This window comes from Carex rostrata, chromosome 15 (assembly GCF_964058835.1).
Source record: "Carex rostrata chromosome 15, lpCarRost1.2, whole genome shotgun sequence".
NCBI classification, from domain to species: domain Eukaryota; kingdom Viridiplantae; phylum Streptophyta; class Magnoliopsida; order Poales; family Cyperaceae; genus Carex; species Carex rostrata.
Genome location: NC_135932.1, coordinates 2231211 through 2245375, shown reverse-complemented (window position 1 = coordinate 2245375; position 14165 = coordinate 2231211). Strand labels below are relative to the sequence as shown.

Here is a 14165-nt window from a genome sequence, read left to right as displayed (position 1 = left end):
ATAGATATGATTTGCATTAGAGTAGTGGAGGGAGTATAATAGATTATAAATATTTAGGTTGTATAAAAACTTTTTTTTCGTAATGAAGCTGGTCACAATATTGTCATTTATCTAAAAGGAAAAAAGAAAAAGATAAACAAGGACATAGGAAATGAACACCAATATAACACTTACATTATTAAGTAATTTTAATAAAATAAAAGGCTAGATTTTAAAATTCTGATCGATATTTTTGAAATTTTCTGCAGACTAGAAATTTAAACTCTGTGGTAATTTAAATTTTTAGATCCCATTTTATTAAAAATTCTAACAACCGGAGCATGAAAGATTGAAGTACATCGGCATCCTAATTTTAAACTCATAAATAGTTTTGATGAGCTTAAACACAGCATATCTGATACGACGAAAAGTCTTTCTGATGCAACAATATATTAGTCTAAATGTGTATCAGTGTCAGATATATTTTTTTTTTTGGCACGAGAAAAAAATTCAAAATCGTTCAATTCGTCCTAATAGAATCATTAATTTTCTAAAATATAACTCTTCATAGGAAAAAGGGATACGTACTGTATTATGTATACTGCATACACGTTCTTGCACACAAAGTCAGCAATGTCAGCCTCCTCACGTGACAACTGACAACTACTGTAGAGACGTGTGGGTTTCTCGGACTGGATGAAAGATTGGGGTTCGATCTGATGGTAATGGTATTGCTATCCTAACCCGATATCACTTACTGTCGAATCTATCTTGGTTGGGTTTAAAAGTCCGAACATTCTACAGTGTGAAGTAGGTGAACATTGTTCTTCCTTTTATTTTATCAATAAGTAGAAGTAATGCACAGCAAATAATTTAAGCAAAGAGACCAGTAATTAGGTACAACGAGAGAGAATTTAGAGCACTGTTCTGGCAATAGGATAAATTTAGATCACACAAGCAGAAAACAAAAGATACTATAGCAAGAGGCTGGCTGGTACAGCATATATGATTAACTAGCATCACGCAGCACAACTTACGAATACTATGCAATGCAATAAAATTACAATACAGTCACACAAACATAACTAAAACAAAAACATTCATCGAAGCCTTTACTTCATTTATTTTTGTCGAAACGCTACTCTATGAAATCATCCCATTTTCTTGGCTCCTTTCCTCCATTTACCCACTCAAGGAATATCTTCATATCCTGAAAATGATAAACAAATTAATTACCAAAATTAATTATAAGGGCTTTTTATGAATGTGACATTGCCATATTTCACCTTAAAAATATGATAAAGGTATTGAAATAAATACCTTCATGAGATACTGTTTTCTCGATTAATTAGGCATAGTATGGAGGAGGTGGTGATGGTTTATGATGGTGTGGTGGTTTTGGTGTATAGGTAGGAGGTGATGGAGTGGGGACAGGTGGTGCCGGTGTATACACAGGGGTCGCTGGTGGTTTGGGCGTTGGTGTGTAAACGGGTGGTTTCGGTTTGTAGGTAGGCGGTTTCGGCTTGTGAGTCGGTGGTTTGGGTGCATAAGTCGGTGGTTTGGGTGCATAAGTCGGCGGTTTGGGGGTGTAAGTCGGAGGTTTGGGGGTGTAAGTCGGAGTAGGCGGTGGTTTCGGTTTGGGTACGTAGGTGGGGGTTGGCGGTGGTTTCGGTTTGGGGGTGTAAGTTGGGGTAGACGGTGGCTGTGGTTTTGGTTTGTAAGTCGGGGTGGGTTTTGGTTTCGGTGTGTATGGGGTCGGTTGCGGTTTAGGTTTCGGCGTGTACGTGGGGGTGGGTGGTGGCTGTGGTTTGGGAGTGTAAGTCGGTGTGGATGGTGGCTGCGGTTTCGGGGTGTAAGTCGGGGTGGGCTTTGGTTTTGGTTCGGGGGTATAAGGAGTGGGTGTTGGTTGCGGTTTCGGTTTCGGTTTCGGGTGGTAAGTAGGAGTTGGCGTGTAAGTCGGGGTCGATGGTGGTTGCGGTTTTGGGGTGTATGTCGGGGTCGGTGGCGGTTGCGGTTTTGGTGTGTAAGTGGGGGTTGGTGGTACCGGTGCGGGTGTGTAAGAGGGTGTTTGTGGTGGTTTTGGTGTATACGTGGGGGTTGGAGGTGTAGGTTTTGGGTTGTATTCTGCGTTGGTCTCTAGTGGCAAGCTTAGTGACACTAGTGCCAATACAAGAGCAGAGATTACGAACCCCATTTTCATGGTATAAGCCATGTTTGCTTGTGGAAATGGATGGCAACTTCCCCCCTTTATATAGAGGAATAGCATGCATAGATCATGAGTGGCTGTCGGTGCTATTCCTAATTTTTTAATATAATGTATGGTAAAATTTGAGAACAATATAATTTAGCTCCATTCCAATTGGGTATGGACGGACTTGTGACCGTGTCAGCAATTTCCTTGTGCAATCAGAGTTTGCAATTTGTGTGTCTAGGTACATTTCTCCTCCAATAAAAAAAAAAGAAGGGGAAAATCGAGATTTGTTTGAGTACAACGATATTAGCAGAGACAATTAAATTCATTGCTGCTCCGGTTTTTGTTTTTGAATATTCAACCTGAATGACATTACAAATAAAAATGAGAAATGTATAACATAAAGATTATCGACTAAGACTTAGGTGCTATGAATAACATAAGATCTTTCGTGCTACGGTCTAAAAAGTATATCGTATACCTTCAAATTTTAATTTAAGTAGCTTGGTAAATTAGTTATATAATAAACCTATAGAATATTAATTTTTACTATTTTTTATTTCTTTTATAATTTATAAAAGATGACAAAAAATAGCTTAAAAGTAAAAAAAAAAATTGTCAATATTTTAGATAATTTTTTGTCGTCTTTCATAAATCATAAAAAATAGTAAAAAAAAAAATCAAAAATAGTAAAATTGATATTTAAAAGTAAATTATATAACTAAACTACTGAGCTACTTAGATTGAAATTTGAAATTTATACAATAATTTTTTAAATCCATATCATAGATGGTCTTATACTATTCATAACACCCAAGCCTTACTCAATGTTAATTATAGCTCCATAATAGATATGAACCAATACAATGTAATACTATAAATAATTGGCGATACTGATAATGCATGCTAGGTGCGTTAGAGAAACCTAATTGTGAACCTTTGATTAAGCAGAAATTGGGGGAACTAGATACGGCCATACGGGACATCTTAAAATACTGTTAAGAACACTCCGAAAAAGAAAAGTAAAAATACGATTAAGATCAGCGCTACATTGCTACCAGAAAAGACAACACACATGCCAACACGGCAACATCCAAGAAAGACATTGATTATTTATAGGGGAAATTTTTTTTATGCCGCTTCAAAATTTGAAAATTATAAAATTGTCACCCCAAACATGAAATTATTTATTTGCCACTCTAAAATCATGAAATTTATGAAATTGCCACAATTATACATCTAATATACATTTTTGAGTGAGTCTATGGTACTATGCATATCACAGGTTGTTACCGTGCTACGGCTCTATATTCGAGTTTTCAAATTCTAACGGTCGATCCGAACCGTTCATCTTGTTCTCCATATTAATATTTGTTTGGAGACCAATTTTTACATTTTTTTCAAATTTTTTTACTATATTTTAGATTTATTGAAAATCACTGTTTTTGGATGGTCCAAAATTTTCAGATCAAGTGATTTTCTAAATATCTAAAAAAATAGTAAAAAAATTTCAAAAAATGTAAAATTTGATCTCCAAACACATATTAATATGGAAAACAAGATGAACGGTTTGGATCGACCGTTAGGATTTGAAAACTCGAATATAGAGCCGTAGCACGGTAACAACCCGTGATATGCATAGTACCATAGACTCACTCTACATTTTTTATTAAAATTAATCTGAAAAGTATTGTATAAAAAATGTATTTTGATATTTCCAAAAATACCCTTCATTTGAACTTCTCTCCTTTCTTCCTTCCCAAATCACCTCAAAAATGTATTTTACAAAAATACATGAAAGTTCCTAGTCCCAGCTGGGTCACTCGAAATTCCTTTCTTCCTTCCCAAATCACCTCTTCCCTTGTCGCCTTATCCCTCCGCTCCCCACCCAAATCCCTTTCTTTTTTCTTTGTGAGTATTTCGTGTGTTTTCGTTCCTGTTATGCTTTTCTCCTTCTCCGCTCACTTCTTTTTTCGAAAATTTTCATGGCAGCCTCCGCTCACTTCTTTTTTCGAAAATTATCATAGTAGCCTCCGCTCACCACTTCAATAAACAACCAATTCTCTATCTCTCACACTCATTAGAAGGAAATTATGTATGTGTAAATGAATTGCGATTCTGAAAACAGAAAGAGTCAAGTCCAGTGCTCAACTTCTGAAATGTAAATTAGATCAATTTTGTACATTGTACAAGATTGTACATAAAACAAATGAATAAATTTTAAATTATAGTCAATCAACATAGCAACAAACAAACAAGATTGTACATTGTACAAGCCCTGGACCGAAGCAAAAGAAATAGGAGGTAAACATTTAATTATAGTCAGAATCACCTGAGCAACAAAAACATACGAATAAATTCTGAATTATTAATTGGATACCTATGTAAGAAACATTTCAAAGGATAAACCCATGAAACAAGGTTTCAATGAAAATGGTGTTGCAACTATATATATCATTTTTACATTAATCCTAAATTAAAATAGATTGGGATCAATTGACAGTGAATTACTATAAAAAAGCAATGTAATTCCAATATAAAATTATCACTGTTCATCAAAATACATAAAAATCATAGAACTTCCCAACCCCAACAAACATAGCTTGAGAGAATAAAAATTACATCCAAAAACTTAATTACTAAGAAATTACAACAATTTGATCTCTAAACAAAATAGCAAACCAATGCATCTTCTCCTTAAACACCTCATACGGATCCTACAGCACCAGTAGCTAACCAGCAGTGTACCCGTAGCTTACCAATACTGGAGCCACATACCACCTTCTATGATAATTCTTGTGCCAGTAACGCTGGGACCGTCCAGCTAAGTCTCTCTATCTCTCTCCCGCCCTCTCTCTGTCTAATGGAGAAAACAAAATGGTACTTGTCATAAAAATTAGAAGAGAAATTACAATTACATAAAAGCCAAAAGACTAAATGAAAAATTAGCAGTTGTTCACTTTACCTTGGAAAAGACAGTGAAAGGACTTGAAGCTCCTGCTTGGAGTTTCATCCCGCATAGCCTCGCAACACCACATCACCCTTCATTCAATCAAACCCAGACACACATTCACAAAACAACAATTCATCTCTTTGAATAGTCAAAAGAATATTTTTTTAACAAAATCATACAATAGAAAACCAAAAGAAACAAAGAAGAACATGAAGACTTGGTCCAGCAGTGGATCTCTTGGCTTCATAGGTCTGATCACCAATTTTTACCTCACATGCATCGCTCTGGCTTAAGATAAACTACTTCAACTAAAATTAGCAGCATGATCATCAATTAGGTGTTTATAATGAAATTCAAGATAATGTGAAAATTTAATTAACGAGGTAAGTTATAAAATTAATATAACATAAATTTCAATTATCTTAAACAGATTGCAAATTCATAAACTTCCTAAAATTATGTGAAAAAACTATAACAACTAGTCTCAAAAATCTATAGCAACCAGTCTCCAAGCACATTTTGAATTGTGATTAAAACATTCAAACTAGATGACAGAACTCGAATCCAACTTAGTCCAACACGAATTAAAACATTCCAGCACATTTTAAAACATTTTGAATTTTAAATTTTGATTAAACCTGCTAACTCTGATAGAGAAACTGTGGTTTGCTAAATAGACATATAGCAATTGATCACCCAAAGAATATATTCAAGTTGATCTCATTATATTGTGCAATATAATAACAGAAATCAATTTAATAGCAAAATTTGATGATGAAAACAGAATAAAAAATAAAGAAAGAGATAGTAACCTGATGGCCAACATCCCACAATATCTAATCTCGGGGGCAACTGAAAACGTAATGGAGTGCCACTGTTAATTCCACCACACCTAGACTTGAGCCGAGATGGCCTCCAATCTTTGAAACATGAAAAATTGCATCTGATCGGAGCTCATCTGCCAGTTGTTTAAGCTCCTGTACTGAAAGTAAATAACTCTTGTAAGCATTTCATCAAACACGTTAAGGTCGCATCTCGAGCACGTCGGGGCGAAACAAACTGAAGCACGAGCACGGCGCGACACGACGCTGGAGGTGGCAACGAGAGAGAGGAGTGGGTCGGGCATGGTGGCTGAGTCGCGTGAGAGAGAGGAGTTGGTCGGGCTGGAGGTGGTGCCGAGAAAGAGAGGAGGAGGGTTGGGGCTGAAGTTCACTGCCGTAAGTTGGGGGGTGGGACCGTGAGAGAGGAGGAGAGGGTCGGGTTCCTTCTATCGCCTGAAAGAGAGAAAGAAAGGGGTGGCGTGAGAGAGAAAGAAAGAAGGGCAATTTTGGAAATACCAAAATACGTTTTTTATACAATAATTTTCAGAATATTTTTAATTCAATATGTATATTAGTTGTATAGATGTGGCAATTTCATAAATTTTTAAGTTTTGGAGTGGCAAAAAACTAATTTTAAGTTTTGGGATCACAATTTCATAATTTCAATGTTTTGGAGTGGCATAAAACTAATTTTTCCTTATTTATAACATTGCAAAACCATTTCAATGCTAGATCATTGGACATAACTGAGCAATAAATTACCTGAAAAGTGAAAACACATGTTTTTCTGGGACTAGTTATGCAATAGATGAACCTGGTTACAAACTGACAAAAAATGTGCGTAGGATTACACCAGAATGAGGCATGTTCTCCCTGATTAAAAGCCAACGCAGATGAATGAGGCATGATTTTTTTTTATAATTAAAAAACAGTATGGTTTGAATATCGATGTGTGAAAATGGGCATGTGTAGAGAAAGGGGAGGTAGCACAATTGATTAGAAAAATGTCCTAGAGTTGTTAAACCCAAAAGTCGAGAGTTCGATTCCTTCTTACAAACCTTGGTAACTACTACCAAGTTTTTAAAAAAAGAAAAAGAAAATGGACATGTGTAAAGAGTAAAGACACCCTATTTGCAGAACCAAGATGATTGTCAGTATATTCAACTTTAAAAATATAAATATAATATAAGCTTCCTGTTTTCAAACATTCCCATGGAAAAAGACAAGCAAACCAGCTTGGCTTTCTAATCTGCCTCCCCACCCCCATGCAAAAAGCTTATGATATATGATGTGATACGGCAAAGGCTGCTATTTTCTTGTAACCTTTGACTATAAATGTAAATATAAATTATGAAGCCTTTTTTATGAGATAAAAAAGCAATACACCATTGATAATATCTTTCTAACACTGTTATACTCTTTTACGGTTCCATGTGCATGTGTTGCTTTTACATTGGGAAGGTTTAATTTTAGTGTTAGATTTTAGGGAAATATGAAGCATTTTTATGATAAAAATAAATAAATCATTGATATCTTTCTAACACTGTTATACTCACAGTTCCATGTGCATGTATTCGTTTTATCCTTGGGAAGATGTTAGTGTTAGATTTTAGGAAAGTTATGAAGCATTTTTATGATATAAATATAATAATTCGTTGATATCTCCATTTTCTATTATTAAGCACGTTGGATATCCGATCCGCCAACGGTTACGATTGAAAGATGAAACTTCGGATTTGATCTCAGCCCTCCAATTACATAATTTGTCTTCTTTTGATTAAATGCATCTATTTTATGTATAAAAGTCTAAATTTAGTTAAAAGTATACTCATCACATGTGCTGCCACACGATATGTTACAATTAAAATTGAACAAATTCTGAAATTTAGCGATATATTTATTCATTTCCTTATTTCTTTGTTTCTATATTTCTCCTCTTCAATTGAGAAGACTCCACCTTCCATTTTCTTATTAATTTGTTTCCTTACTTCTTCTTCGTTTCTATACGCATCATAATGGAAATCAATTTTTTTTATTTCCTTATTTATCTTTCTTTGTTTCTATACATATTGGTGTGGGCAATTTAAAATATATTTTCAATATATAATATATCAATGTGTGTATGTGTGTATTCTAAATTAGAAACAAAGAAGAAGAAGAATATAAAATTGGAATGTGTGTAAGTATATATTTCTCTTATAATATGCGTGTATATATATATCCTATACATACAAATGAAAACACTTTTTATTTATGTTTTTTTTTATATGATATTATATATCGATATTGAATTATTGTATGATATTTGATATTAGATTTGAATCGAGCTATTATTTGATATTATTGGTACTTAAAAATAAAGAATCATCACATCATCAAATTGTTATTAGAGATCACAATTAAAGTTAATTAAAAATACAAAATCATATAAATTTTCTATTAACATGTGTCTTAATTTTTAGATAATTATTATTTTCATTGATATATTTGTTTCTTATAATATATTTCCGTTACAACGCACGGGTATGATACTAATATCTTTCTAACACTGTTATACTCGTTACAGTTTCCATGTGCATTTGTTTGTTTTATCCTCGGCAAGATTTGAGGAGGCCTCACACTCGTTCCACAGGCTTTGCAAATTGGTCAATCTGACATTGCCTCCACCGTATAAGCCCAAATTGCAAAAAAAAAATATCCATACAAAGGAAAGGCCTCAAAATTCTGGAGATAAAGACGCGAATTTTATATTCAATTTAACAATAAGAAGATATATAGGAAATAATCACCCAAAAAAAAGAAAAGATATAAAGGAAATTAATAACTAGATTAGAATTTGCAAGTTTTTACAGAAAGTTTTTATTTCGGCAAATATAAGTCTGTGAATTCTCCATAAACAATATAACACAGCTGCATTTGCAGATATGTCAACTTTGAGAGAGGAGGGGGTCTCCACGATCGAAAATGGTCTAATCTGCATGGAGATTCGTGCAAGTGGCTTAAATTTACGAGATGATTGATATTAGTGCAGACTAAATCTACTTGCACAAATTTCTTCGCGAATCGAACTGATTAGAGCAGACAGTAAGAGCATGTTCATTTGTCACTGGATGTGAGAACCCACCTTTTTAAAAATGAGAACCAATGAATACGAGTATGTATATGATTAATTATGAGAATTTGCTTAAATGAGTGTTCTGTTGCACTGTGGAATTTGTTGTGAAAAATCTTCGTTTATTTTTTAAATATGTATTTTTATTCAAAATTTTCATCTAAATTTATACAAAAATAATTTCTATAGAGCAAGTATATCTTGACATAAATTGAATATTATAAAGTTTTAGATCTTTAACATATAATGTATCATTTAAAACTTACGGTACTTGTAAAATATCAATACTTACTGTTGGCTTTGGAGCCCTTATCTTGTTTGTTTGACTAGATTTGCAAAACATACATAAATTATATTTTTACGGTTTTCCTTCTTGATGTGGAGGTTCATGTCAACTGAAGGTTCAATAAATACACATTAAGGATGAATTGATGAGCTGCAATACAACATTAAGGATGTAGTCATGAAGCACAAGACATTAGATAGCAAAAATATTAATTCAAGATTAAGGATAATTAATCTGTAAAATTGATAAAATAAGCTTGAGATTGACCTAAGTGAGACCTACCGTTGCAACGGACTAAATAAATTCTCAGTAAAGTTTGTGACGCATAAAATCAGATTTAGCGTCACATGACGCTAACCAATCCAGAGGATTACCGTTGACGGAACCGTTGCACTTCAAACCACTCAGATTACCCTACCATTGTAACGGTCCCCTGTCCGTTGCAACGGTCAGTACCAATTACTTTCTTTTTATTAGCTCTCTATAAATATAAGTTATATCAATGTTTGGAGCATCACTCTAGTCGCCCCCAACTTCAATATTTCATATTTACAGATCTAGAGAAAGTCGTTGTTGCTTGTGCACTTAAACTTCAATACTCACAATCAATCTCAAGCTTATTCAATAAATTCAACAACTCTTAGAGTGATCCTGCGTGATCAAGTAAATTACTACTTCGAACCTTGTACTCACCTAGCAATCCTTGAATCCTCGCGAATCAGATTGTCTTCCTTTGAGCCTTTAGTACTCATGTTCGGGGCGTGTGACTTCTCAGATGATTGTAAGGGCTCACTGATTCCACCTTATAATCCTTTCTCATTGGGTAAAGAAAGGCGCGCCATCTCGAAGGTCGCGGGCCCCAGAGACGTAGGTGTTAGTGCCGAATTTTGTAAATAACTCTCGTGTCAAGTGTCTCTAAACTCTACTCTTTACTTTATTTATTTTATATTTTAGTTTAGGACAAAATTATTATAGTTTCTGTCAAGAATAACTTATAGACACGTTAGAACTTTATTACTTAGATAAAAATCTAAAAAGACCCTAATCACCCCCTTTAAGTACCTTTGAGACCAACACTTACATGATCTTAAAAAATATAATCAGGAATGAATTTAATATGGTAACATGAACCATCTCATAATTTTTGAAATCTTGATATTAAATATTAGAATTTAACTATATTTTTGACATGTATTGATTTTTTTTTCTATTTTAAAATGTGTTTTTAATAAAAAAAAATTAATATCATTATAACCTACTTTTACTTCATTTAATTTGAAAAAAAAATCATTACAGCCTCCAAAAAAATATCATTATATCCTCAAAAAAATATCATTACTTTAATTTACAATGTAATTTCATTATAGCCTCCAAAAAAAAATCATTATAGCCTCCAAAAAAAAAATCATTATAGCCTACTATTATATATATTTTTGAATTATTTTACTATTTATTAAGATGGTTTGAAAATCGCTGTTTTTCAATGATGCAGAATTTTAATAAAAAAAACAATTTTTAAACCATATTAATAAATAGTAAAAAAATTTCAAAAAAATGTAAAATTTGATCTCCAAGCACATTTCAATATAGATTGAACATCTAACGGTTTGGATCGACTGTTTGAACTTTGAAAATCGAAAAACCGAGTCGTTTATTCCAGAGGCTAGAAAAAAAACGTTTTGAGCTTAGCCATTCTCTCTCTGTCTCTAATTAGTGACTAATGTTTGATAATATGATATATGTTTTATAATTAACAAATTTATTATAAAAATATTAGATCTAATATCCAATCCATATCTATATATGAGACTATCTGTCTTCGTCTTCGTATCCAAAAAATTATATCGGATAAGAATATGGTTTGACCACTATCCGATATGTATCTAACAGTTTATTAACTACCTCAAACAATGAACGAATAAATTACATCAATAAAAAAAAACTAGTCCATTCCACATGGAGACCAAGGCACTGCTTATGGCCATTCAGGCAGTTTCACGGCTAGACATCATGGCCTGCACCTTCTACAGGGATTGCCTCGCTCTAGTGCACTGTTTTGAGTCATCTGAGCCTCTGAGGCAATGCAGAATGCTGACTGGCAGTCCTACACTGACCTGCTGCGCGTAGCCCATCTTGCTGTTTCGGTTTTAAGAGTACCAGGCTTGTCTTGCCATGTACTCTGAATACTTCTATCAATAAAATGCCTACAGGCTTCCAAAAAAAAAACAAAAAAAACACTAGTCCATTGGCATAGAATTAGGCCAGAATTCCAAAAGGCTGCTGCTTATTTTTTCCATGGTTAAAAAGGCTACTCTAAAACTCTATCTGGATATCAATAGAACTTCTCAATCTCGGACGGCCCAAAAACATTTCTAGGCTATCTAAATAGAGAGATTGGATGGCCCAAAAATATTTCTAGACTATCTAAACAGAGAGAGCGGATCCAATTTAGAAATTTAGGAATGGGTGAAAATTTTAGATATGTACAGCCGTACAGGATCATATATATTTATAGTTACATAAAATTATAAACAGCTGGTAACAACCTAAATTATAGTTAATATTATTTCTAACATTCATCCATCCCAAAATAATATGTTTAAATAAACAAATTTATCACATTAATCCATCTCAAAGTAGTCTCTTTGAACTAAAGGATATAATAACATCAATCCATCCCAAATTAATCTATTTGAAATAACGAAAGGATATAATTAGTATTATTTCTAACATCAATACATCCCAATAGTTTTTTTGAAATAAAAAAAAAGATATAGTTAGTATTATTTCTAATATTAATTAATTCCAAAATAGCATGCTTGAAATAAAGAAAGATCGAATATATAAATTCCTTTCTCTTTCTTCTCTTTCAATGAAAATACAAGGAGAAGAATTAACCCCACATAAACCTAGTTTCAAATCTGGTTTTCTTCTAAGCCCTTGAATACACCATGGTGAGAGGAAAGGTGCCGCTCAAGAGGAATGAGGATCCCGCGGCAATGCAAGTGATATTCTCTAAGAGGCGCAATGAGCTGCTTAAGAAGGCGAAAGAACTCGAACTGTGTGGTGCTCAGGTGGGGGTTATTGTGGTCTCAGCCACTTCCGAACTCATGTGTTATGGGAACCCCGGTATTGATGAGATCATTGAAAGGCGAAACACTCACTCAGACATAATTCAGTTTCTGGAGAAAGCCCCTCTTGATTTAAATGTTGAGGAGGAAATTGAAGGCGAAGAACTTGAAAAAAAATTTTTGAGTGAAGAAGAGGCTACAAGTTTGTCAATATTGGAACGGCTTAACCTATTAGAGGAAAGGACGCAAAATCTTTTAAATTGTGTGAAAGAACAAATACAACTCAAAGAAAAGACAATTGTTGAGGTTCAACATACAATTCATCTCGTGGAACAAAAAGACCAAAAAAAAATAAGAAGGGACGCCGGCTAAATCAGTTCTTACCTCGAATGCAAATTGTGAGGATGGTTTACATTGTATAAAGCTTTGAGTATGTATGAATGCAAATTGTTGAGCTTCATCTGAGTTTGTTACCTTTGAGCAAACCATCCTCACAATTTGCATTCGGAGTAAGAACTAATTTAGCGGCGCCCCTTCTCCTCCTCTTCCTCCTCCTCCTCCTCCTTCTTCTTCTTCTTCTTCTTCTTCTTCTTCTTCTTCTTCTTCTTCTTTTTCTTCTTCTTCTTCTTCTTCTTCTTCTTCTTCTTCTTCTTCTTCTTATTATTATTATTATTAGTCGTCTCATTTTAGCTATGTATTCATGTGACTTATACGAGTGCATGCATCAATTGACTTACTGTACTAACTCCGAAAGCAGTGTCTGATCTAGTGACTGCTAAAGAAATTAATGCTGGAGTATGGATAAGATAATGATGGTGTATCTTGATGCAACTTACTTTTATTCATTACAATTTTTAATATGTGTGTTTTTGTTATTCTATTTAGGATGAAACAATGTATGTTCTGCTTATTGTTGTGCTTGTAATAACTTTAGGTTCTATAATTTATAATTCATCCCATACTATGTTTAATTCAGCATACTAATGAATTGGTACCTCGTGTAAAAAATAGTTTTGGTTTCATGGTCATCTGGGGACACTACTAAATGCTCCAAACGCCTTCAATTGGAGTGTTATGTTAGGGTTGTACACGCCCTATTATCTAGCCATCTGGAGACACAACTAGAGTGTTCCACACGCTTTTAGATGGAGTGTTGTATTAGGGTTCTAAATGCCCAATTATCCTGTCATCTCGAGATACTACTAGAGTGATCCAAACACCTTCGATTGGAGTGTTGTATTAAGGTTGTAAATGTCATATTATCTTGCCATCTTGGGACACTATAAGAGTGCTCCAAACACCATCTATTGGAGTGTTGTATTAGGATTAGGATTGTAAATGCCCTATTATCTTGCCATCTGGAGACACTACTAGATTGGTCCAAACACTTTCAATTTGAGTGTTGTGTTAGGATTGCAAAATGACCTATTATCTTGCCATTTGGAGACACTACTGAAGTGCTCAAAACACGGTCAATTGGAATGTTGTATAAGGGTTGTAAATGCCCTATTATCTTGCCATATAGTGACACTACTGAAGTGCTCAAAACACGGTCAAATGGAGTGTCGTATAAGGGTTGTAAATGCCTTATTATCTTGCCATATAGAGACACTATTAGAGTGCTCCAAACACCTTCAATTAGAGTGTTGTATTAGTTAATTGTCCTATTATCTTGCCAACTAGAGGCACTACTAGAGTGCTCCAAATACCTTGAATTAGAGTGTTGTATTAGGGTTGTAATATCCCTATTAT

General features: G+C 34.0%; 2 protein-coding genes and 1 long non-coding RNA gene across 3 annotated transcripts; 1 reads left to right on the top strand and 2 right to left on the bottom strand.

Moving 5' to 3' along the window:
- Positions 1–904: 904 nt before the first annotated feature.
- On the bottom strand, positions 905–2191 carry LOC144566285 (uncharacterized). Its single transcript, XM_078316277.1, has 2 exons — positions 1300–2191; positions 905–1189 (listed from the first exon to the last, which is right to left on the bottom strand). Exon 1 carries the CDS (start codon positions 2189–2191, stop codon positions 1328–1330), a length of 864 nt encoding a protein of 287 aa, XP_078172403.1. The 3' UTR covers positions 905–1189; positions 1300–1327.
- A 2486-nt stretch (positions 2192–4677) lies between these two features.
- LOC144566650 (uncharacterized) lies at positions 4678–6405 on the bottom strand. Its single transcript, XR_013515243.1, has 2 exons — positions 5136–6405; positions 4678–5030 (listed from the first exon to the last, which is right to left on the bottom strand). It is a non-coding gene; the product is annotated as an uncharacterized LOC144566650 (long non-coding RNA).
- A 5888-nt stretch (positions 6406–12293) lies between these two features.
- On the top strand, positions 12294–13356 carry LOC144566606 (MADS-box transcription factor 22-like). The gene is made up of 2 exons (XM_078316653.1): positions 12294–12719; positions 13348–13356. Exons 1-2 carry the CDS (start codon positions 12294–12296, stop codon positions 13354–13356), a joined length of 435 nt encoding a protein of 144 aa, XP_078172779.1.
- The last annotated feature ends 809 nt before the right edge of the window (positions 13357–14165 follow it).

Excerpts from the sequence above, each read along its gene's own strand:
- LOC144566285 (XM_078316277.1), bottom strand. The coding sequence starts at position 2,191 with ATGGCTTATACCATGAAAATGGGGTTCGTAATCTCTGCTCTTGTATTG.
- LOC144566606 (XM_078316653.1), top strand. The coding sequence starts at position 12,294 with ATGGTGAGAGGAAAGGTGCCGCTCAAGAGGAATGAGGATCCCGCGGCA.